Consider the following 22,393-nt stretch of genomic DNA (forward strand, 5'->3'; position numbering starts at 1 on the left):
GGCAAGACTTGTTAGACTTGGGTCCTGTGCAAGACCCATTATCATTAGGTCCTACGCTGGACCAATTGCATTGCGTCATATCCAAGTCTAGTAGCCAAACACTAGGTGTCCACAGCCCTAGTGGGCGCACCTCCAACATGGAGCTTAGATTTGCATTACAGTGCAGAACAGTATAATTCACAATGAAGTAACTCATAGTAAACAGTTACCCCGCTACAGTGAAATACTAATCAATTTTAGTTATAATTAATAATAATAACAATACTCTGTATTTATAAGAGAAAAGTTATGTTTTTTCAATATAAAATAAAAAAATCTTTTTAGTTTAAATATTTCAACTTAAAAGAATAAGATAATATCTTTGCAACATGACATAAATTATTTTTTTGAAATAATCTTTTAAACTTAATTATTTATAATATATATAATATATATCTACATGTATTGTTTTATAATTTTTTTTATGAAATATTAAAATTTCAAATAGTTTTTTAATATTTTCGGGTTCACTTGTGTAAGAGAGAGAGAAAGATAAAAGAACACAAATTGATCGATTGGGATTTAACAGTTAATTAAAGGGATAAAGGTGAAAAAATAACCTAACAATTAGCAATAGCACGAGACCACCTCCCCCACCTAGATGCGAAGGAATGGAAACCTTTCCATGTGCATGTTTTCTTTGCCTTGTATAGTGTTAGTTCGTAGTTTTATTTATACTTTTCTTTTCTTTTTTTCGATTTCTTTCTTCTTGAGTTATATGAAATTTGCATTAATTAGTTTGAGATTGATGATAATTAATTAATTTAAATGAATTCTAGAAAAATAATGAAAAATCTAAAAGGAGAATTCCATGTATTTTTATGAACAAATTACTACAAAAAAAACATTGCATATGAGAATGAATGGTGTTGATATTTCACATCATCGAGGTCAACTTATTTTTAAGTATTGCATAATTTTATTTTTTAAATTCTAGTGAGCTACATGATGGGACAATTAAACATCATTAATAAATATCTATCTATTTCGAGATAATTTCATTAAATTTTAAGATGAAATTCTTAAAGTCGCTTTCAAGCCTTGTTATATAGTATTAACATTTACATGACAAGTAATTAACATATTATTTGCACCACATGTTATATGAAATTATAATATGCAAATCTATATAAGTAATTAGGTCACTAACTTTAATTTGCATGCTGGTCATGTTAGGAGTATTGATATGATATAATAATAATATAGATAATGACTAATCATTTGTCTTTGGTACAATAAATAACTTGTAATTTAGAAATTTGATAGTGTTCATACATAACAAACAGTACATGATATATGCACTAAATTCAATGTTTTTGAAATAAATAAAAATAAAATACCTTATTAAATCAACTTTATTAACTAATGTATAAATTAATAATTATTGATTTATTGATTAAATAATATCTCAATTAACTAACAAATTTTCATGATCCTAAAAATATTAATTTATAGAAGTTTAGTTGTGCTTTCATTTTATATTCCAAGTGAGCATAATATATATAACATATCATTCCAAACACAATATGAGATATAATTAGAAGAAAAAAAAAATTTCAAACAACCATGTTCAAATCAACTAGTTGTTATTATAAATTACCCCTCCTTATATATACATTGTAAGAAAAAAAATTGATTCAAAAATAAAAGATTTGATTAGTTTTAATTGCTTGTGAAGTAACATAGTTTTATTTTTATTTTTATTTTAGAAAGGCTATTGTAAAATATGATACAAAGTTCATTGAAAAATAATAATAATAAAATATATGAAATTTTCATCAATTAGTTTGAGATTGATGGTAATTAGTTGATTTAAATAAATTCTAGAAAAATTGTAAAGTATCTAAAAGAAGAATTTTATGCATTTTTATGAACAAATTACCACAAAAACATTGTATATGAGAATGAATGATATTAATATTTCACATTGTTTAGGTCAATCCCTTTATAAGTATTATATAAACTTATATTTTAAAGTTTAAGCGACCACATGATAAGACAATTAAACATTATTAATAAGCATTTGTCCATTTTAAGATAAGATAATTTTATTAAATTTTAATATGCAATCCTTGAAGTAACTTTCAAGACTTGTTGTATAGTACTAGCATTTACATGACAAGTAATGAACATGTTCTTTGCACCACATGTTATAAGAAATTATGATATAGAGGACTATATAAGCAATTAAATCACTCATTTTAATTTGCATGTTAGTCATGCAAGGTGTATTGATATGACCCAAGATTAATACATACAAGGACTAATCATTTGCATTTGATATAATAAATAACTTGTAATTTGAAAATTAGATAGTGTTTATATATAACAATACATGATATATGAATTAACTTTAATGTTGGAAAAAATAAATCAATAATACCTTAATAAATTAAATTTTTATTAATAATATCTAAATTAATAATTTATTGATTAAATAATATCTTAATTAATTAACAAATTTAGTATTATGAAGTGCAAGAATTTATAAGCAATCATGTCACTAATTTTAATTTGCATGCATATCAGAGTAATTTTATGATACTTATAGTGTAATTAGTAATTTTTTATTAATTATTTTATGAATTTTTTGTTAAAGAAAAAAATAGATACAATTAGAAGAGAGAAATTATATGTGGAAATATGTTTATCATTTTTGTTAATGAATTGTATTTTTTCTCTCTTGTATTTGGTTTTTTTTTTCCAAAGTAAAATCAAAGAAGTAACTAATAGCATCATACTGGTTATTCTCTGAGCATCACAAAGTCTATCTTTGTGCAGGTCATGTTGGAGTATTGGCATGTTTCATATATAATGCAAAGAAGGATTGAATATTTTCCTTTGGTATAATAAGTAGATGCTGTTATTGATAAAAGCTTACCTCATACTTTTTACTAAAAGCAAAGTAGTTGATCATTTTATAGTATTTTTTAAGTAAAAACATAATTTTTTAAAAGTATAGTATTCATTTATCAAACATGTTTTTGGAAATGTTACTTTCATTTTATATTCCTAGAAAACACAATATCATAAACAATAAGGAAAAAAACTAATTCTAAACAAAGCCATTCAAATTAACAGGTTGATACTACAAACTATTCTCTCTTAATCTATACATAATAAAAAATAATAATTCAAAAATTGAATTGAACCATATGATGAGAAGGTGTTACACTACACATCAAAGTTATGAAATTAATTTATTATGTTTAAATAGATATCTTCATAGTAAACATATAAGCTTTCCAATTATAATAAGTTTTCTGGTTTATTTTATTAAAATATAAGCTTTCCAATTATAATAAGTTTTCCAGTTCATTTTATTAAAGGAGTGATTAGGGAATTTGAGATAACTATTATAACCAATACACATCTAATCGATAAAAAAAAAATTATATATATATATATATAGTACTATTAAAACAATAACAACAATGAATCCTTTGTGTAAATTATTAAACGGCTTCAATACAAAGAATATGAAGGAGAAATAGAAACATAAATATAGTTTATTTAATACTTATTAATATTTTATAAAATGGATGGTACGTTGATTTTTAAATTACTATTTTCCACCACCATGTCATAAATTGTTTTCCACCACCCCTAATTTCCCATTACTTTTCTTCATGCCTGTATAGACTATGAATATGGGATTCACTTTAAATAGTTGTGTTATCCTTTGCTTTAATAATTATCTATAATTGAAACTAACCTTATAATTAATTATAGTTTATTTTGTTCTCACTAGAAAAAACATCTTCTTTTTTATGTTTTTTATTCTTCAGCACGATACAAGAATAGTTATATAATTTTGATGTTTTTAGCAATATTTTCTAGCATCAAACTGCACTTAATCTCACATAAAGTTGTGAATTTTTATAATTATATTGAATTGAGCATGAGATATTTGATTAGCTTTAGTTGCTCGTGGACCTGCATTTCATAATTTTTTGCTTGCATGTTATAAAGAAGAAGAAGAAGAAGAAATTATCGTAATTTGTTAGGAGTTTCATTTGCATGTCAGTGACTTTAATTTGCATGCAGGCTGTTGTACGAATACTGTCGTGGTCCATATAAATGCTGACAAAGACTGATGTTTTGTCTTTGGTACAACAAGTAAATAGGTAGTTGCTCGTACTGATGACAGCATTGTCCATCTGAACGGAAAGATTCACATGGTGAAAGTGAAATTGCTTATTTTTTAAAGTAATTTTTATTTAAAAATATATTAAAAAAATATTTTTAAAATTAATATATTAAAATGATAAAAAAATATTAAAAATTTAAATTTTTTTAAATATTTTTAAAATATAAAAATAAATATAATCTGATGGTATTGAATACAGGCTACCACGTGGTTGGTATGAATCATTAAGGGTGTCCAATGCAGATCATGTGTTCAGTATCTATCATTAGTCAGTCTGTTTTTACGTATCTGCCATTAATGATTTCACACATGTGCCTAAAAAACATGGATGTGGAAAAATGTTTTTGAAGGCGTTGCAATTGGGCTTGAAAAGTGTTTTAAAAAAAGTTGTTTTTTTTAAATTAATATATTTTTAATATTTTTAAATTATTTGAATATAGTGTTTTTAAAAATAAATTTTTAAAAAATAAAAAATATATTATTAATATATTTTTTTAAAATAATTTTTTTTTTAAAAGAATAACCACACTATTAAACATCTTCTTTATCGTTTTTAACCTCTACTGAGCTAGCATGCTGATATGAGACACCTTTATATTGATGGTATTGAATACAGTCTACCAAGTGGTTGGTTTGAATCATTAAGGGTTTCCAATGCAGATCAATTGTTCAGTATCTATCATTAGTCAATATCTGCCATTAATGATTTCACACATGTGCCTAAAAAACGTGGATGTGGAAAAATGTTTTTGAAGGTGTCTGGAATTGGGTTTGAAAAGTGTTTTAAACAAAATTATTTTTTTAAATTAATATATTTTTTATATTTTTAAATTATTTGAATATATTGTTTTTAAAAAATAAATTTTTAAAACATAAAAAAAATATTATTAATATATTTTTTTAAATAAAAAATACTTTAAAAAATAAAAGCAACTACAATAAACATGTTATTTATCGTTTTTAACCTCTACTGAGACACCTTTATATATATATATATATATATATATTAAAGAACCTACAACTTATGTTTTGCTGTCAATTCAACAATCAAAATTGCCAAACTCTGAGGTCAAGTGAAAAAAATCCTTGAGAACCAACTCAGATGAAAAAACAAGAAAACTGCCATCAGCTAAGGCTTCAAGAATCTCTCAGTTTATCACTCTCCTTGATTTGCACTACCATTCTCCGAGCCAGAGGAATACAGCTCAGGTTGTACCTACAGCTCAAACTGGGCAAATAAGTATTGCGAACATAAAGTTCAGAATTGGCCCGATATGATGAGCTTGCTGAAGTTTGTTCAATCATTTATTTTTAAAAACATCCAAAAAGTAACACTATTTAATTAACTTTTAAGCTGTAACTTTCAAGACTTGTTATATAGAAATAGCATTTACATGACAAGAATCGAATATATTGTTTAGAGTACCATATGTTATAAAAATTTAGAATATAAAAGATTATATAAGCAATCAACTTACTAACTTTAATTTTTATACTTTTCATGTTAGAAGTATTGGTATGACACAATATTATTATAGACCAGACTCGTAATTTAAAAATTAGATAATGTTTATATATAACAATACATGATATATGCATTAACTTCAATGTTTTGAAGAAAAAAAACCCTTAATAGATCAAATTTTTATTAATTAAATTAATAAATTATTAATTAAATAATTTCTTAATTAACTAACAAATTTTCATGAACCTAAAAATATTAATTTATATAGGTTTTGTTGTACTTTTATTTTATATTCGAAGTCAACATAATATAGCATATCAGTCCAAACACAACATGAGATAAAATCACGATAACTATTTCAAACAACCATGTTCAAATCAATTGGTTGTTATTATAAACCACCCCTTTTTTTATATGTATTGTAAGAAAAAAATGATTCAAAATTAAAAGATTTTATTAGTTTCAATTATAGTTTTAAAACTTGATCCGGTGATCGACCCGAACCCGGATCAACCCAAAAAAATTATTAATTACATGTAGGGGCCGGTTAAGAAGGAGGAGCTCATGTGGGCTCCATTACGAAATTAACCTAACGAGGTGAGATTTGTCTTCCACTCGAATTTGAAATATTTTTTATTTGAGTTCAAGGCACAAAACCCTAGGCAATGGAGAGTAGTTAAGAACTTCTACAATCCAAAAGCTAGAAGTCTACTCTCTCTCCTACATTCCCTCTTTATATTCAAGCATTTATTCACTTTCCTTTTCTTTTTATTTGTTGAGACGTTACCCTCTTATCAAAATTATTAATCACAAATGGGTTCAAAGTTTGCAACAATGGGGAAAGAATCAATTGATAAGGTTTTTTAAGATGGTGCAAAGGCACTCGGTTGCCACAAATAGGGGCAAGTACTTCTGGTAATGATGGGAATGAGAATAATGAAGAGAAAGGGAAGACAAAGATTTCAAATGAGGATTTGGAAAGGCCATTTGTTGAGTACTTGTAAAAAATACAGTTGCCTCCAAAGATTAGATCTTACGGACTGTTGTTGCCTTTCTCTGTCAGGAAGGTAGCCGGGTCTTAGCTAGGTTTACCCGGGTCGACTGGATTCCTAGTTAACCTGTCAGGTTGATCGAGTTTTGCTGGCCTAACTCCTAGGTGGGTTTTTATTTAGACTCGGACCGGTTCCAAGCATGGGTCTGCTGGGTCCCGGGTGGACCTGCTAAGCCAGTCCAAGTTTTAAAATTATGGTTTTAGTTGCTTGTGAAGCAATATAATTTTTTTTTTTTTTAGAGAGGTTATTGTAAAAGATGATATAAAGTCCATTGAAGAAGAAGAAAAAACAATATATGAAATTTGCAATAATTAGTTTAAGATTGATGGCAATTAGTTGATTCAAGTGAATTATAGAAAGATTATAAAGGATCTAAATGGAGGATTTTAAGTATTTTTATGAATAAATTACCAAAAAAACATTGCATATGAAAATAAATGATGCTGATATTCCATATTGTCTAACTAGATCAACTTGTTTATGAGTATTACATGATCTTATCTTTTAAAATCTAAGGGGCCACATAATGAGACAATTGCACATTATCAAATAGCATCTGTTTATTTTTAAGTAAGATGATTTAATTAAATTTTAAACTGAAATTCTTGAAGTAGCTTTCAAGACTTGATGTATTATACTAACATTTACATGGTAAGTAACAAATATCTTATTTGGAGCAAATGTTATAAGAAATTATGATATGTAAGACTATATAAGCAATCAAGTCACTTACTTTAATTTGCATGTTAGTCATGCTAAAAATATTGATATGACATAATATTAATGGGTAGGAGTGCTGATATGATATGATATTAATACAGAAAAGGACTAATCATTTGTCTTTGGTATGTATAATAAATAACTTGTAATTTGAAAATTAGATCATGTTCATATATAATAACAATATATGATATATGCATTAACTTCAATATTTTGAAAAAAATAAATAAAGAATACCCTAATAAATTAAATTTTTATTAATTAATGTATAAACTAATAAATTATTAATTTATTGATTAACTAATATCTTGATTAACTAATAAATTTTCATGGCCCTAAAAGTATTAATTTATAAAGGCTTAGTTGTGCTTTCAATTTATATTCCTAATTAACACAATATATAGCATATTAGTCCAAACACAATATGAGATACAATAATTTTTTTCTTCAAATAAGCATGTTCATCAAATCAATCAATTGTTATAATAAATTACCCCCTCCTTATGTATCCATTTAAAAAAATGATTAAAAAATAAAATATTTGATTAGTTTTAGTTATTTTTTAACAAATATAGTATAATTTTGATTATAGAGAGGCTAATAGAAAATATGATACAAAGTCCACTAAAATAAAAGAAGAAGAAAATATACGAAATTTACTCCAATTAAATTGAGATTGATGAAATAAGTTGATTCAAATAAATTCTAAAAAGATTGTAAAGGATCTTAATGGAGAGTTTTATGCATTTTTATAAATCAATTACTACAAAAAAAATATTGCTTATGAGAATGAATGATGATATTCCAAGTTGTCTTGGTCAACTCGTTTATGAGTATTACGTAATCTTATCTAACAACATAACTAACAATAAAAAAAATCTAATTTTGAAAAAACTTATTAAAATTAAGCAGTTGATACATGCTAAAAACTACTCTCTCTTTATCTATATATATATATATATAAAGTGATTTAAAATTTAAATTGAACTATATGATAAAAAGATGTTACATCACATATCAAAGTTATGAAATTTATTATGTTTAAATAGATACCTCCATAGGAAGCATATAAATTTTTTTATAATACGTTTCCCAGTTCATATTATAAAAAGGAGTGACAAGCAAAATTAAAGATGACATTTATAACCCAATACACATTAGTATCTAATTGATAAAAAAGATTCATGGTTGTTATTAGTTTTAATAGTACAGAATATATATATGATCATATACAGTACTACTAAAACCAATAACAACAATGAATAACAATGAATCTTTTGTGTAAATTGTTAAACGGCTTCAATACAAAGAGTATGAAGGAGAAATAGAAACATAAATAGAATTTATTCAATACTTATTAATATTTTATAGAATGGATGGTAACTTGATTTTTAAATCACTATTTTCCACTACCATGTGATAAATTATTTTCCACCACCCTAATTCCCCATTACTTTTCTTCATGTCTGTATAGATTATGAACATGGGATTCATTTTAAATATAGTTTTTTTTTCCGACACGATACATGAACAGTTATATGATTTTGATGTTTTTAGCAATATTTTCTAGTATCAAACTGCACTTAATCTCACATAAAATTGTGAATTTTTATAATTACATTAAATTGAGCATGAGATATTTGATTAGTTTTAGTTGCCCGTGGATTACATTTTCTAATTTTTGGTTTACTTGTTGTAAAGAAGAAGAAGAAAAAGAAATTATCGTAATTTGCTAGGAGTTTCATTTGCCTGTCAGTGACTTTAATTTGCTTGCAGGCTATTGTTGTGGTCCATGTAAACGCAAACAAAGACATGTACTGATGTTTTTTCTTTGGTACAAAAGTAAATAGGTAGTTGCGAGTACTGAGGACAGCATTGACTACTTAAACAGAAAGATTTAATAGTACTGAAGACAGTCTGTCAAGTGGTTGGTATTCATCATTAAGGTTGTCCAATGCAGATCATGTGATCGGTATCTATCATCAGTCCATCTGTGTATAGGTATCTGCCATTAATGATTTCACACATGTGGCTAAAACGTGGATGTGGAAAAATGTCTTCGTCGTTTTTAACCTCTAATGAGCTGGCAAACTGATATGAGACACCTTTGTCTTTCCCATCTTTGAGACATACGAGATTCCTTGTCCATATTTCATATTTATACCTCTTCGAGGAAAGTATGATACCTTACGCTAGGGTTTAGTGTTCAACTGGAACGTTGTTTGCCATGCCTAAATGGAGTAGGGCTTTCCATAATTTTGGCCCATTTCAGTTGTTAAAGCATTTCCTGTTTTGACTAAAAAGCGCTCATATTCTCTGTGAACTCAACTCTTGAATCCCTTATCTGCATCACTGCATGGAGGACCAAAAAACAAAAGTTAGAATGGCCCTCGTCTAATCAATGCATTCTGCAAAAATATGGGCTCCTTTTCAGTCTTACTCTTTCGTATATAATTTTCTTAGTTCTCTTGTCTATCTCCTAAAAGATTTAATAAACAAAAAAAGGAGGAAGATAAAAGCTTATTCTAAATGAAATGGATCACTAGGAGCAAATGATTTCAAGTTGAAATGATCAAGGAAACAGTTGGTCTTTGTGTGTGTGTGTAAGTTGAAAAACCTACAGCTTGTGTTACGCTGCCAATTCAACAATCAGAATTGCCAAACTCTGAGATCAAGTGAAAAAAATCCTTGAGAACCAACTCATGAAAAAACAAGAAAACTGCCGTCAGCCAAGGCTTCTAGAACCTCTCAGTTTATCACTCTCCATGACTTTGCACTAGCTATAACTCAGTGTCGCATAATCGGATCATCAAATTAGACACCATTCTCCGAGCAAAAGGAATATAGCTCAAGCTGTACCTGAAACAGCTCAAACTGGGCAAATAAGTATTGCGAACAAAGCATTTTAAATGCCAAAATAACTTCCTATTGTTAAACTCAGAGAAGCTATTGTAGAGACTAGAGATGTTGCCTGATACATAAGAAAAAAGGCTGAAAATCATATTTTGTGGTCTTTAGAGATGAAACAGTACATGGCTGGAACCATGTATTGTAGTCTCTGAAAAACGAAAAAGAGTGTGCTGTATAATTTCTATCCCAAATAGTCTGAACACTATTGTGTACTATATACAATATTGCAAGACTTCACTGTACAATTCTAATCTTCACTGTACAATTCTAATCTTGTGTCCTTATCCCTTCCCATAAAACTGGTGAAATGGGCAAAAGTGAAAGACAAACTTACCAGATAAGGGCACAAATCTCGAATATGATGGCAAACACTGTTAAAATCTTGCTATGGATCTGCAACATGAAAAGAAAGTGCAGAAATGATTTAAAACTGCTACAATTTGAAAGTTTTTATTTTATTTTATTATATATATTTGAGAAAGGAGACTTAGGTGTGTTTTATTGTCAGATATTCAACACAATTGCAGTTCTCTAATATTTTAAAATTTGTTAATTATTCCCCTTGGAGATGTCTTGTTCTCCAAATTGATCTTGAACACTTTTTTTTTCTCTACTAAAAGGAGGGCACGCTTTAGCCCAAAAAGTTCACAAGGGCCAGGATGTGAGATGGCAGGGCCATTTTAGTCTACCGCTCTGTTCAAACGAGAAGCTTTTCATGATGTGACCTCTTCTGAAATTTTGGTGAATTTGTGAGAGAGTGAGAGAAGGTCTTCTGAGAGACAGCACAAGGATAAAAGCATAGCTAATGGAAGCCCATCAGGAGGCATGAACAGAGTCGAAAATGGTTTCAAGTTTAACCACTTGGTTAAAATTCAAAGGAATCTCAATTTTTCAGAGACACAGGTAAAAGGAATCCTCAGCTTCATTTAGTCTGTCAATGAAGCAGAAAGCTTTCTGGTCAATTAACAATGTAAATAGATACAACGGTAGAAATTTATACCTAAATTCTACATTATTTAAATTTGAATCCATAACTCAGAATCAAAATGCCAACATGATGTAAATTCTTCTGTGGTAGATAAAAAAGAATGCAATGACAACTAAGGAAACGAAGGGGGAAAATGGAGAAAGTATGACAGAGTACCAGAGAATTAGGAGATGTGCAATTTTCTTTGAGGTAGCACTGAAGAAGAACCTTAATCGTTAACAAAAGGAATTCTTTTAATAACTTGAGGTGAAAATGGTTAGATGCACATTATCTTGTATGCTGCAGTACATAAACTAAGGATAACAGAACTTCTCATTTTAATTGCAAGAAAGTGAAAAGAAATGGGCATGATCCAGAATACTCATGTTTGGGATTGAAAATTTGAACAAACCAAGGATAGTAACCCTATAGGTCATAAAAACAATCATGATTGCACTTTAATTTCCCAAGTTTTCTCTATCATTGAGGGGCACTACTATTATATTTGAAAAATGAATTGAAACTGTTGAAATACCAAGAGTGCACAAATGAGAGCCAGAACAACGCATCCGATGTATATAGCTGTTGCATAAATTCGGGCAGGGTCAAACATCATGCCTAGTTGTCGCTCAGTTCCAATAAGGAAGGCTGTGCTGCCATACACAAAATAAATTCAGAATGCAAATGACCTCAAGAAGGGCAACAATTCAGTTGATCTGAATTACAGATGATCTCAGGGATACTATCTGTGTGGAATCAATAAAGCTCTCTAACTTATGTAAACTCACTTCCAAATACACAATAACACATGACTGAGTAGGCTGGCAAAGTCCAACTTGGAGTGCCAAAAAGCCTCAGATCAAAAGTGATAAAATTAACTAGTTTTTTCCAGATTATTCAAAGTGTTTATATTAAGAAAGAATTTAAATGAAGTTATGCCAGGCAACAATAACAACAATAAAAAAAGAAGCCCTTCCTTTGCTATGATGAATAAGAAGTGGTGTTTTTGTTTTTACACGTATGAAAGAAATATTACAAATCAGGGTGGCAAGGGGACTGGATATAAACTTGTGCCTGAACAAACCAGCAAATAGAGAGATTAAAAATAAAAGATTAAAATGCAATCTAAATTGAGTAAGAATGTCAATCTACCTTCCAACTGCCAACATATTGCCAAAGGTGAACAATAATGCAAATTTAATGGGCTTGGCGAACACAATCAAGGACTGCAACACAAACAGATTTTGTAAAGATATCAGCAATTTTAAGATGCCCACATGCTTCCATTGAAATACAGCTTTCAAAATGTCACAATAAATGATCACAAAAGCGAGTATGTTGTCTAACAGGATTATGACTCAAAATCAGTATACTCCTTCAACATGCTCAGATTCTCAATGTTCTATCATCCCACACTTTCCCTCAACTAATCTAAACTCACCTACTTAAGCAGGAAACAGAAGGGAAATACTATCTAGTAGTAATAATGGGACTTGAATGTCTACTTAAGCAGGAAACGAACGAGAACACCAATCAAGTGGTAATAATGGAACTTGAATGTATGAAAGATGCATAGAGTTTCTATGCTCAAAGAAAAGGAAGAAGGTTAACTTAGGAGTTAAAAATTTACAGACATTGGTAAGACAACACCTCTTTTGCAATTAGGTATGCTAACAATCTAAGCCAAGCAGAAGAACCAGATAAAATTTTCTCCAGATACATATCCTATTCATTTACTTCCCATTTCTTTGCAGCCTGAAACTAAATAATTTCATCACTAATAAAGTACAAATACATATCATTTTTAACCTCTAAGATGCATTCTAAACTATGACGCTGATTTTGAAATGCGATCTTCTTGTGATAGTTTGGCCCAATGATCTAATTTGATGATAGCTTACCAAGAATCTTTTCCATGGATGATAGAATGCATTATTGGAGAAAAAGGGAAACATTGAGATAAGCTTTGAAAGAAAAGAAAAGAAAAGAAATGGAAATTGTTGGTGAGGGGGATCTATATATGGTCCATGCTTATAGGCTCCAGGCTGTTATAGACAGTCCAGAAATGATGATTGTCCAACATCTCCAACATGACAGGAATTCCCATATTCTTCTCGAGGCAAGTCTAGAGGACTGCTCCTCAGTGTTTATATGCCCGAGCTAACAACATATCAACCACCAACCAAAGGTATACTACCATCATCCCACGGGAGTGATGATTTGATACATGAGTTATATAAATGGTGCTTGTGGCATCCTGTTAACAAAATGCAGTAAATGTAGTGGAAGCATGTGAAAAGCAATGTGATCTGCAGATGCAGACAACTTGCCCCTCTTAGATGCCCTGATAGGGAAAATGAAAGTTTAATACTAAGCTTGCTATGGGACTGTTGTATTATGGAAAGTAGTCTAATAAATGACATACTACAATATGACAGTAATCCTTGTATAGTTGTATTAGATAATACGCCTCTATAAATTGGCCAAAGAATTACCCTATAAAAGTTTGAAAACCATTTGAATAGTCTAAACAAATTGAGCTGACAACATCAAATTAGTAGAGCATGAATTACAAAACCCAACAGACTGAACTGCAAAAGTTGAACATTTAATGAACTCCTCAGAAGCAATTCCACTTTTGTAGACATTCAGTAAAAGAAAGAAATTCGAAACCTTAGACACGGATATAAACACAGGAAGAAAATCTATAAGCTCCTTGCAATATTTGAGACAAGAATATTTCTACCATTAATTACTTCTAATTTTTTCTCTTCAAAAGCTAAATTTATTACATATTACCACTTCCAAAAACACATTAAATTTCAATCACTAACATCGCATAAAGAACACATTTTATGCTTCAATACAATCCAACAACAAACAAAAAGATAAACTTCAAACCGACATACCAGAAACATAAGAGCCAAACCAGCGACCAAAGAGGCAGCAAATGCATACATTCTCTACACAAACAAAAACCCAGATAGCCAAAAGGCTTTAGAAAAAAAAAAATATATGAAAACTTTATAATCAAGAAAGATGCAAGATTTGAGGTGGAATTGGAAAAACAAACCTGCGTAGGAGAAAGTGAACAAAGGCCATCTGATTCTTCTTCCAAGAAACTCTCTTCTCTCTCCTCATCATCACATGATAAGAACTGATTTAGCTTCCACATGGGTATTTTGTGGTAAAAATTTAAGCTTTTTCAATGCTTTTGCTCTTTTTTATTCTTTCTAACAACATTCTAAAATCTCCTGAAGACAAAAAATTTTTTTTAAAAAAAATCCCTGAAGAGAGATGGCAGGAGCAAGTTCGCATTAAGCTGGCTAAGCAGCTTAAACAGCCCTCAATGAAAGGCGATGAGTCATTCAAGTCCCTTTAATTTGGACATTTGGAGTTAAGATGCTCTGAGTTTGAATAAATTATACAAGCCCCCCTGAAAACCTGAATATTAATACCTTGACCACATAAATACAAGTTACAATTAACATCGAAAGTTTAATTGTAACGTTATAGTTTTTTTTTTTCTAAAAAAGATTATCCTAATATCTTTGATTTGAAATTTTGTATTTATGATTAATTTTATTTATTTTACCATTTCATTTATATTTCTGATGGTGAGATTTAAATATGATATTATACAAACATATTTAAAAATATCAAATTAAAAATACTAAATATAATTGAATAAGCACTTAGATGAGAAAAACTCAAAAAATAATTTAAAAATACCAATAAATGTGTTTTTTTTTCAAAGAATGATTTCCTATAAAGATTTATTAATCTACCATTTTCTTTAGCATATGGGATGAAAATTATCAGTAATTTTATTATTTTGAGAAGCAAGTCCTAGATTCTTTTAGTATGGGCCACGCTTTGAAAATTTTTAAGGTTTTCTACATTTATATTTACAGTCACAATATTATCTTCATAATTTTTAACACATTATTATAACATATTTCCTATCAGATATATACATAAAAAATGTATTCAATATTTATAAATTATTTTTTTTTTAATTTTTGCATCCCTTGCGCAAATTTAACCATTTTTATCCGTTCAAGGTGAAAGATAGGTCCATGACCCTTATCATGAAATAAGGATTTTACTATAAACTAATTATGTTTTTAATATTAAAAAAAAAATTACATCATTTGAAAAATAATAAGTTACTTCGTGTAATTATAGCAAAAATCAGGGCAAGCGCTGTAATTAAAAGTAAACTAAAACCAGAAACGACACCGTTATAATGCTTCAAACATTTCTCTTTGGACAATAAAAATAAAAATCGAACCTCGCTCAGCCTCTCGCTTCTGCGACTTCTGTCAACTGAGAAGTGAGAACCCTAAACAAAACCACACTTAAATCCACTGCAAGTTTCACCGGAGCCGGAGGCAGAGACCGCGGCGAAGATGTCGTCGACTCTATTAGAGATGACTCGCGCCTCTCACGAGGAAGTAGAGAGACTCGAACGACTCATCGTTAAAGATCTCCAGAACGAACCAGCAAATAACAAGGACCGTCTTTTTCAAAGCCACCGTGTCCGTAACATGATTGACAATATCATTACCACTACTGAGAAACTGGTAATTCCTCTCTCTCTCATTAATTTACTTTAACAATAATTATAATTTTTAGTTTCTGGTTTTTATTTTTAATTTTTTTTAATTTTTTAGGTTGAGATATACGAAGATAAAGATAATGCGAGGAGAGATGAGATTGCGGCGCTTGGAGGACAAACCGCGATGGGGACTAATGTGTTTAGTGCTTTTTATGATAGATTAAAAGAGGTAAGTTAATGTTTTTAATTGATTTTAATTAAGCAATTTATATGATGATTGCTGGTTGTTATGCAACTTGTGCTGTATTAATTGGTTGTAATTCTTTTTTTGTGTGAAGATTCGAGAGTATCATAGAAGGCATCCAGCAGCTCGGGTTGTTGATGCCAATGAGGATTATGAGGCAATGCTTAAAGAAGAGCCAGTAATTGAGTTTACAGGCGAGGTTAGTCTCTTTAATTTGTGCCACTTAATGGCTGTTTTAGCTTAGTTCAACCTGTTGGTATTTTTGGGCTGTAGTTTGACATTGTGAATGTTCGAAGAGTTTATGGTAGGCAACTGGAAATTAGGGTTGAGGTGGTTTATAGAATTTGAAGAAACTGGTCTGGGTTATGTTCATCTACTACTTTTTTGCTCAATAAATGAACTGACACCATTAGATGTTAGTGTCATATAATGTATATAGGATAATGGGGGCAGTAAATTAAGTAATGCGTTACAAAATCTTGAGATTCTGTTGGCATTTTCAAGTTCATCTACTGTGAGATTGGAGTGAGTAGTCTTTTCAGTTTGATACTTTAGGACATAGTTTCATATGCCAAGATTCAAAGTGTTCATGCTAGGTAACTTATAATTTATTAGTTGGAAAACAATTGTTTGCCTTTTTTCTACCAGAGACTTATCCTAATTATGTTGTATGAATTTTCCCTGCAATAACTAACACTATAGCTGGATTTATATTACAGGAAGCTTTCGGGAAATACCTAGACATGCATGAATTGTATAACCAGTACAATAATTTAAAATTCGAGAAGCCTATTGAATACTCTACTTACCTTGACATTTTCTCCCAACCAAATATTGTACCCCGCAAATTGAAGTTTTCAAGGTAGACTCTCTCTCTCTGCGCCCCCCTGATTTTTTGATACATTTTTAGGTGTTATATTTTCCAGCATCTGCATCTCACTGTGATTTTTTTATCCAAATTTTAAATTCTGTTTTTGTTTCAATTTTCTTCAGGCAATACAGGGAATACATGGAGAATCTACTTGAATATTTAGTTTATTTTTTCCAGCGGACAGAGCCCTTGCAAGATCTTGATAGGATTTTTTCAAAGGTTTATTTTAAATGATTCTTTCTTTCTTTTTTAATTCTTTTGCTCATTGTTTATGATGCTGTAGGACACTTGCCTGCTTGATTCACCAAATGCTAACACTAGTGTCAAACAGTAATTTTTGCTTCTAAATGCCAAGTGCTGCTACAATTTTCTCATTTTTTTTTTTTTTGTCTATAGAACAAAGAATTTTGACCATGCTTGGTTATAGCCAATTATGTACTTCATTTGACATTATAGGATTGTTATTGTTGTAGGTTACTACTGAATTTGAAGAGCAATGGGAAAATGACACAGTTCAAGGATGGGAAAAGACCAGTCGAGAAAATGGGCATTTGTCAGCTGATCATACTGTTATTGATCTTGATTTTTACAGCACCGTTGAGGAGCTGAAAGAAGTGGGCCCTGAAAAATTAAAGGAGGTAAGCCATATAATTTTTTTTCTGGCTGCATAGTTTTTCCATCAAACGCTTTTTGCTTAAATGGAAATCTAAAATCATAGAGCATTCTCTTGCTTATTTACAGTAGTTTATGTTAATTTCAATAAACAAAGATGTACTTCTATATTACCAAGTGACAGCTGATAGTGACATGTTACCATTATCCTTATAGTGTTGAGTTTAAAGTGCTAGATGGGATGCTGTTATTAATCCACATTTCTTCAATGTTGATTGCTTTGACAATTTAACGTGAAATACTCTGATATCAGACAGTGTGATTGACACTGGAAATTATTAATAATATCAAATGCAGTGCTGTGGAGTCACATTTCATGTCATTGATTGCTTTGGTAGTTTAACGAGAAATACTCTGGTATCGGACAGTTTGATCAACACTGGAAAATATTAATAATATCCAGTGGGTTGCTGTGGAGTCACAGAAGTTTGTAATAGAAAAGTATGCCACGACTTGGGCAATTGTTATTGTTCAGTTGCTTCATCAATGTTTCCAAGTTCATTCCATGTGCTGTAACAGTTTTTTTTTGCAGAATTCTATTTTGTTGGTTTTAGTTGTCCTTTCCAACTGCATATATTTTTAATTTGTTTGCTACATGTTTTCTGTCAGGCCTTGGCTGCATTGGGGCTAAAGAGTGGTGGTACTTTACAGCAGCGTGCAGAAAGGCTTTTCCTCACAAAGGTTGGACTAGTTCTTTTACTATATACAAGCCTTATAAGTTTAGGAACAAAAGAGATCCAATGGATGTTCTCTTTTTCTCTAATTTCTTAGTTAAAAATTAATCTTTTTGTCAGGAGGGAATTTTTTTTCCATTTCATACTTGGTCAGTTCAGTGGTGAACATGAATTTATAATTTTGGGTAAGAGAAGATTGCATTAAAAATTTAAGAATTACCAAGTGTGATGGACAATAAGACTTCCTCCCAAAGAAGAGAGGAAACAGATATTTATAAAAGAGCAGCCCACTCATGCTGAATATTAGCCAAGGAAACTCCCCTAAAAGCAGTGCTTGAAGCTTGAACCTGCAAAGACACACATGTTTGTTTGTTTGTTCTTATGTTAAGAGCCTCTCTAATCACATCTAACTTCAAGCTACGTTGTGGCATTTTATTTATGGAGTAGAATCCTCCCTATGGAACTATTCTTCAATTGGAGGATGCTTTGTTTCCTTAAGCTAGATTAGATTACTTCTCAACATGACTTGTTTTTTTAAAACAAAAATGTATCTTATTTGGTTCATCTCACATACACGCACGCATGTTTGTTTGTTTGTTCATATGGTAAGAGCCTCTCTAATTACATCTAACTTCAAGCTATGCTGTGTTATTTTATTTATGAAGTAGAATCCTCCCTATGGAACTATTCTTCAATCAGAGGATGCCTTATTTCCTTAGGCTAGATTAGATTACTTCTCTACATGACTTATTTTTTTTTTTAAAAAAAATGTTTCTTATTTGGTTTGTTTTGGCATTTTGTGTTTTATGTATTTATTTGTTTATTCTGTGCAGGACACACCTCTTGAAAAGTTGGACAAGAAACATTTTGTGAAAGGATCACGTGGATCAGAACCGAATGGGGGTGCTGCAACCTCAAAAGAAGTTGACAATTCAAAAGAAATTGCCCTGATGGAGGCCAAAATTAATAAATTGTGCGACTTGCTAGATGAGGTTAGCTGTGGTGCAAATGTACCCTGTTTCTCCTCCATTCTCTTGACCAGTATCAAATTAAGATTTAATTTTTTGCTTACCTACCAGATTTTTTGTATGTTTTAATAGTCTGCATTTGAATATTGACTGCATACGTGCCTTAAATAATTCTTTTTTGTGGTTTTTGGTAATTGATTTTTCTGTGACCTTGTGCAGACAATTGTACGAACAAAAGAAAATGTTGTGAAGAAGCAGGCTTTGACATATGATGAAATGGAAGCAGAACGTGAGGAGGTAAGTTGTCATAAGTCGCCACAATTTCTAAAGTGCTTTAGCATATAAAGTAGTGTGAATGACAACTTTTAACATAGCATTTCATATTAACATTCTATGTGCTTTTGGTACCCGGGCAAAATTGTAGCAAGCCATTTGCACCATGATGATATTAGATGATCAAACCCTATTGCAATCCAGTATAAGCAGAATATTTTTTTTCTCTTGTAGTGGGCAGGGTATGCTAATGCATTATTGCCAACTATGCATGATATAGCTGCATATAAAGAACAATTTGTAATACAAAGCAGCAAGACCATTTGCATGAACTTTTTCTTACTGTCTGCATAAATTGGACGTCTGATTGTTATTGTCCAAGAAATTAGACTTGAGTGTTTCGGCTTGCTGGCAATAATTGATATGTGATTTTGAAACTGATGCAGGAAGAGACACAGGCTGACACTGAAAGTGATGATGATGAGCAACAGATTTACAATCCTCTCAAGTTGCCAATGGGTTGGGATGGGAAGCCTATACCTTACTGGCTGTATAAACTTCATGGTCTTGGTCAGGTACGTTTCTTATTAATTGTAGAAGCCCGTTGTTGTTGTTTAAGTAGCATATCTCATAACTGGTTTCTTCCATGTATATTCTGTTTCTTTCGGCTATTTGGTAATAAAGTTTTTTCTCTCTACATTAGGGAGTAGTTTTCTCTGCTGTATATTGTTTTCATTTTCCCAGGTGTATTTGATTGATTGTGAGGAAGTTTTCATTTTCAAGTGCAATAAGTAATGTATTATCCATCATTATAATGCATCTAATAATTCTCTAGTTATATTAGTTGTTTAGTGGAGGTTCTTTTTATGGTGTAGTTATAGTATTCAATAGTTTCTTTGGCTAGAGGATCTCAATTATTTTTCTGCATGTCAGGAATTTAAGTGCGAGATATGTGGGAACTATAGTTACTGGGGTAGAAGAGCCTTTGAGCGGCATTTCAAGGAATGGCGTCATCAGCATGGGATGCGTTGCCTTGGCATTCCAAACACCAAGAACTTCAATGAGATCACATCAATTAAGGTGCGTCCATTCTCAGACATTTTTCTGAAATCTGAACCATTCTTTGTTAAATGCCTTTTATTTTGCCCATTCAAATCAAACTCCTAATCTTTTTTTAGCATGAAATTCTTAGTGCTGATTTTGCATGTTAGTTTCAAATCTAACTCCCGCTTTTATTCACTGGGCTCTTTTTGTCTAAGACTTAAATTTTCCTTTTCTTTTTGTTTTTTTCCAGGAAGCTCAAGAATTATGGAAGAGGATACAAGAGCGGCAAGGAGTGAACAAGTGGCGCCCAGATCTCGAGGAAGAATACGAGGATAAGGAGGGTAACATTTACAATAGAAAGACATACACTGATCTCCAGCGCCAGGGACTGATTTGAAGTGCAATATATTGCCAGAGAAGCATCTTAATTTTGAACGGTGAGAGTGACCTACCCAACCCAGTGCTGGGAAAATCATTTGCAGTTCTCAAACATTATAACAATTTAGGCATGGCTTTGTAAAATGGATGTATTTATCTGCTAGCATGTAGTCCATAAATTTTACTTGTCAAACCAGACTAAATGAAATCGTAAAGCTGAATTTCAAATTGATTTGCCTCACTTTGTATAATTGAGTTACAGTTTCATTGCTCATAGATCTCTTTGGATGTCATAAATTTGTGTTTATGCATGGGCGGAGAAAATAATTTATTGCCTGAAGTGGCAAATCAGCTGGTTGGGATTAAGGTATTTAAATTTTCTTGTCCTGTAATTACTGGCATATGATCAGCTTGCGATAAAAAGTTCTGAAGTTGCTTTGATGTTATTTGGTAGAGGAGTTGTGATTATTTTTTAAAGTTTTTATTATTTTAAAATATATTAAAATAATTTTTTTTATTTTTTAAAATTATTTTTGATATCACTGTATTAAAATAATATAAAAAATAAAAAAATATTAATTTAAAATAAAAAACTATAAAAAATAATTTTTTAAAATATTTTTAGAACGTGTAAAAGTAAATAGTCTTAAATACTTGCAACTTTCTTTGATTCTTGCCACTCGAGTTGTACGGCAAAGGTAACAAAGATATCTAAGCTTAATGATCCTGGAATCTAGTAAGGCATGGATAATATTTTGAAGATCAATTTTAGATGTCACTAACTTTAGTGTGGGTTAGATTATTTATTTTTTTCTAACCTAAAAAAATTATGTTAAAACATTAGAAAGTCAGCTTATTGATAAAAGATAAAATATTTTTAAAATACTTAAATGGTGTATGCTGGATGATATTTTTTTTCAATTTTTTTTTTTAAAATAGAGGTATATTGGATTGATCTATCGCAAGTGAAATTTGTAAATTGAGGTGAGAGATTATTATAAAATCATAAAATTTATATCGAAACAAATCAAAAATATCAATTATAATAAACTGAATATTAAAGGTTACAAGGACAAAAATAATTTTTTTAAAAAAAAGTGATTCGATGGTGGCCGATGAAACACTACAAATCAGAATAAATTTTTTGGATGTAAGAAAAACAAAGTTGAGACAAACACTAAAATTTCTAAAGAAGAAGAAAAATTTAAAACTTGAGTTATTGAGTTTAATAAGTTTAGTTAATTTATTAACAAAATAATAATAATCATAATTTAATAATATGAAAAACCAAGTAAACTTGAGCGAATTTCTTAAACTTGAGTTAATTTTCTAAAACCATAACCTTTGAAATCTTAGATTTAAGCTCAATAAAGAAGCCTATTAACCCCCAACCAATTTAATATTA

The 22,393-nt window shown here is 30.2% G+C and overlaps 2 protein-coding genes across 3 annotated transcripts; one reads left to right on the forward strand and one right to left on the reverse strand.

Annotated features, from left to right (window-relative positions):
• Nucleotides 1–9,946: 9,946 nt before the first annotated feature.
• LOC105116543 (vesicle transport protein SFT2B-like) lies at nucleotides 9,947–14,703 on the reverse strand. Of its 2 annotated transcripts, XM_011013951.1 has the most exons (7): nucleotides 14,377–14,703; nucleotides 14,213–14,266; nucleotides 12,456–12,529; nucleotides 12,092–12,156; nucleotides 11,839–11,951; nucleotides 10,671–10,729; nucleotides 9,947–10,285 (listed from the first exon to the last, which is right to left on the reverse strand). In XM_011013951.1, the coding sequence occupies exons 1-7, from the start codon at nucleotides 14,476–14,478 to the stop codon at nucleotides 10,207–10,209; spliced, it is 546 nt and encodes a 181-aa protein (XP_011012253.1). In that variant the 5' UTR covers nucleotides 14,479–14,703; the 3' UTR covers nucleotides 9,947–10,206. The 2 variants fall into 2 exon arrangements, with proteins under 2 accessions (XP_011012253.1, XP_011012254.1); XM_011013952.1 differs by lacking the exon at nucleotides 12,092–12,156 and having other exon boundaries at nucleotides 11,839–11,956; nucleotides 14,377–14,696.
• An 882-nt stretch (nucleotides 14,704–15,585) lies between these two features.
• Nucleotides 15,586–21,263, forward strand: LOC105116544 (splicing factor 3A subunit 3-like). Its single transcript, XM_011013953.1, has 12 exons — nucleotides 15,586–15,889; nucleotides 15,980–16,093; nucleotides 16,203–16,307; nucleotides 16,828–16,970; nucleotides 17,102–17,198; nucleotides 17,453–17,617; nucleotides 18,261–18,332; nucleotides 19,159–19,317; nucleotides 19,513–19,590; nucleotides 20,013–20,141; nucleotides 20,500–20,646; nucleotides 20,861–21,263. Exons 1-12 carry the CDS (start codon nucleotides 15,716–15,718, stop codon nucleotides 21,005–21,007), a joined length of 1,530 nt encoding a protein of 509 aa, XP_011012255.1. The 5' UTR covers nucleotides 15,586–15,715; the 3' UTR covers nucleotides 21,008–21,263.
• The last annotated feature ends 1,130 nt before the right edge of the window (nucleotides 21,264–22,393 follow it).

This window comes from Populus euphratica, unplaced genomic scaffold (genome assembly GCF_000495115.2).
Source record: "Populus euphratica unplaced genomic scaffold, PopEup_1.0 scaffold979.1, whole genome shotgun sequence".
Lineage (NCBI taxonomy): Eukaryota > Viridiplantae > Streptophyta > Magnoliopsida > Malpighiales > Salicaceae > Populus > Populus euphratica.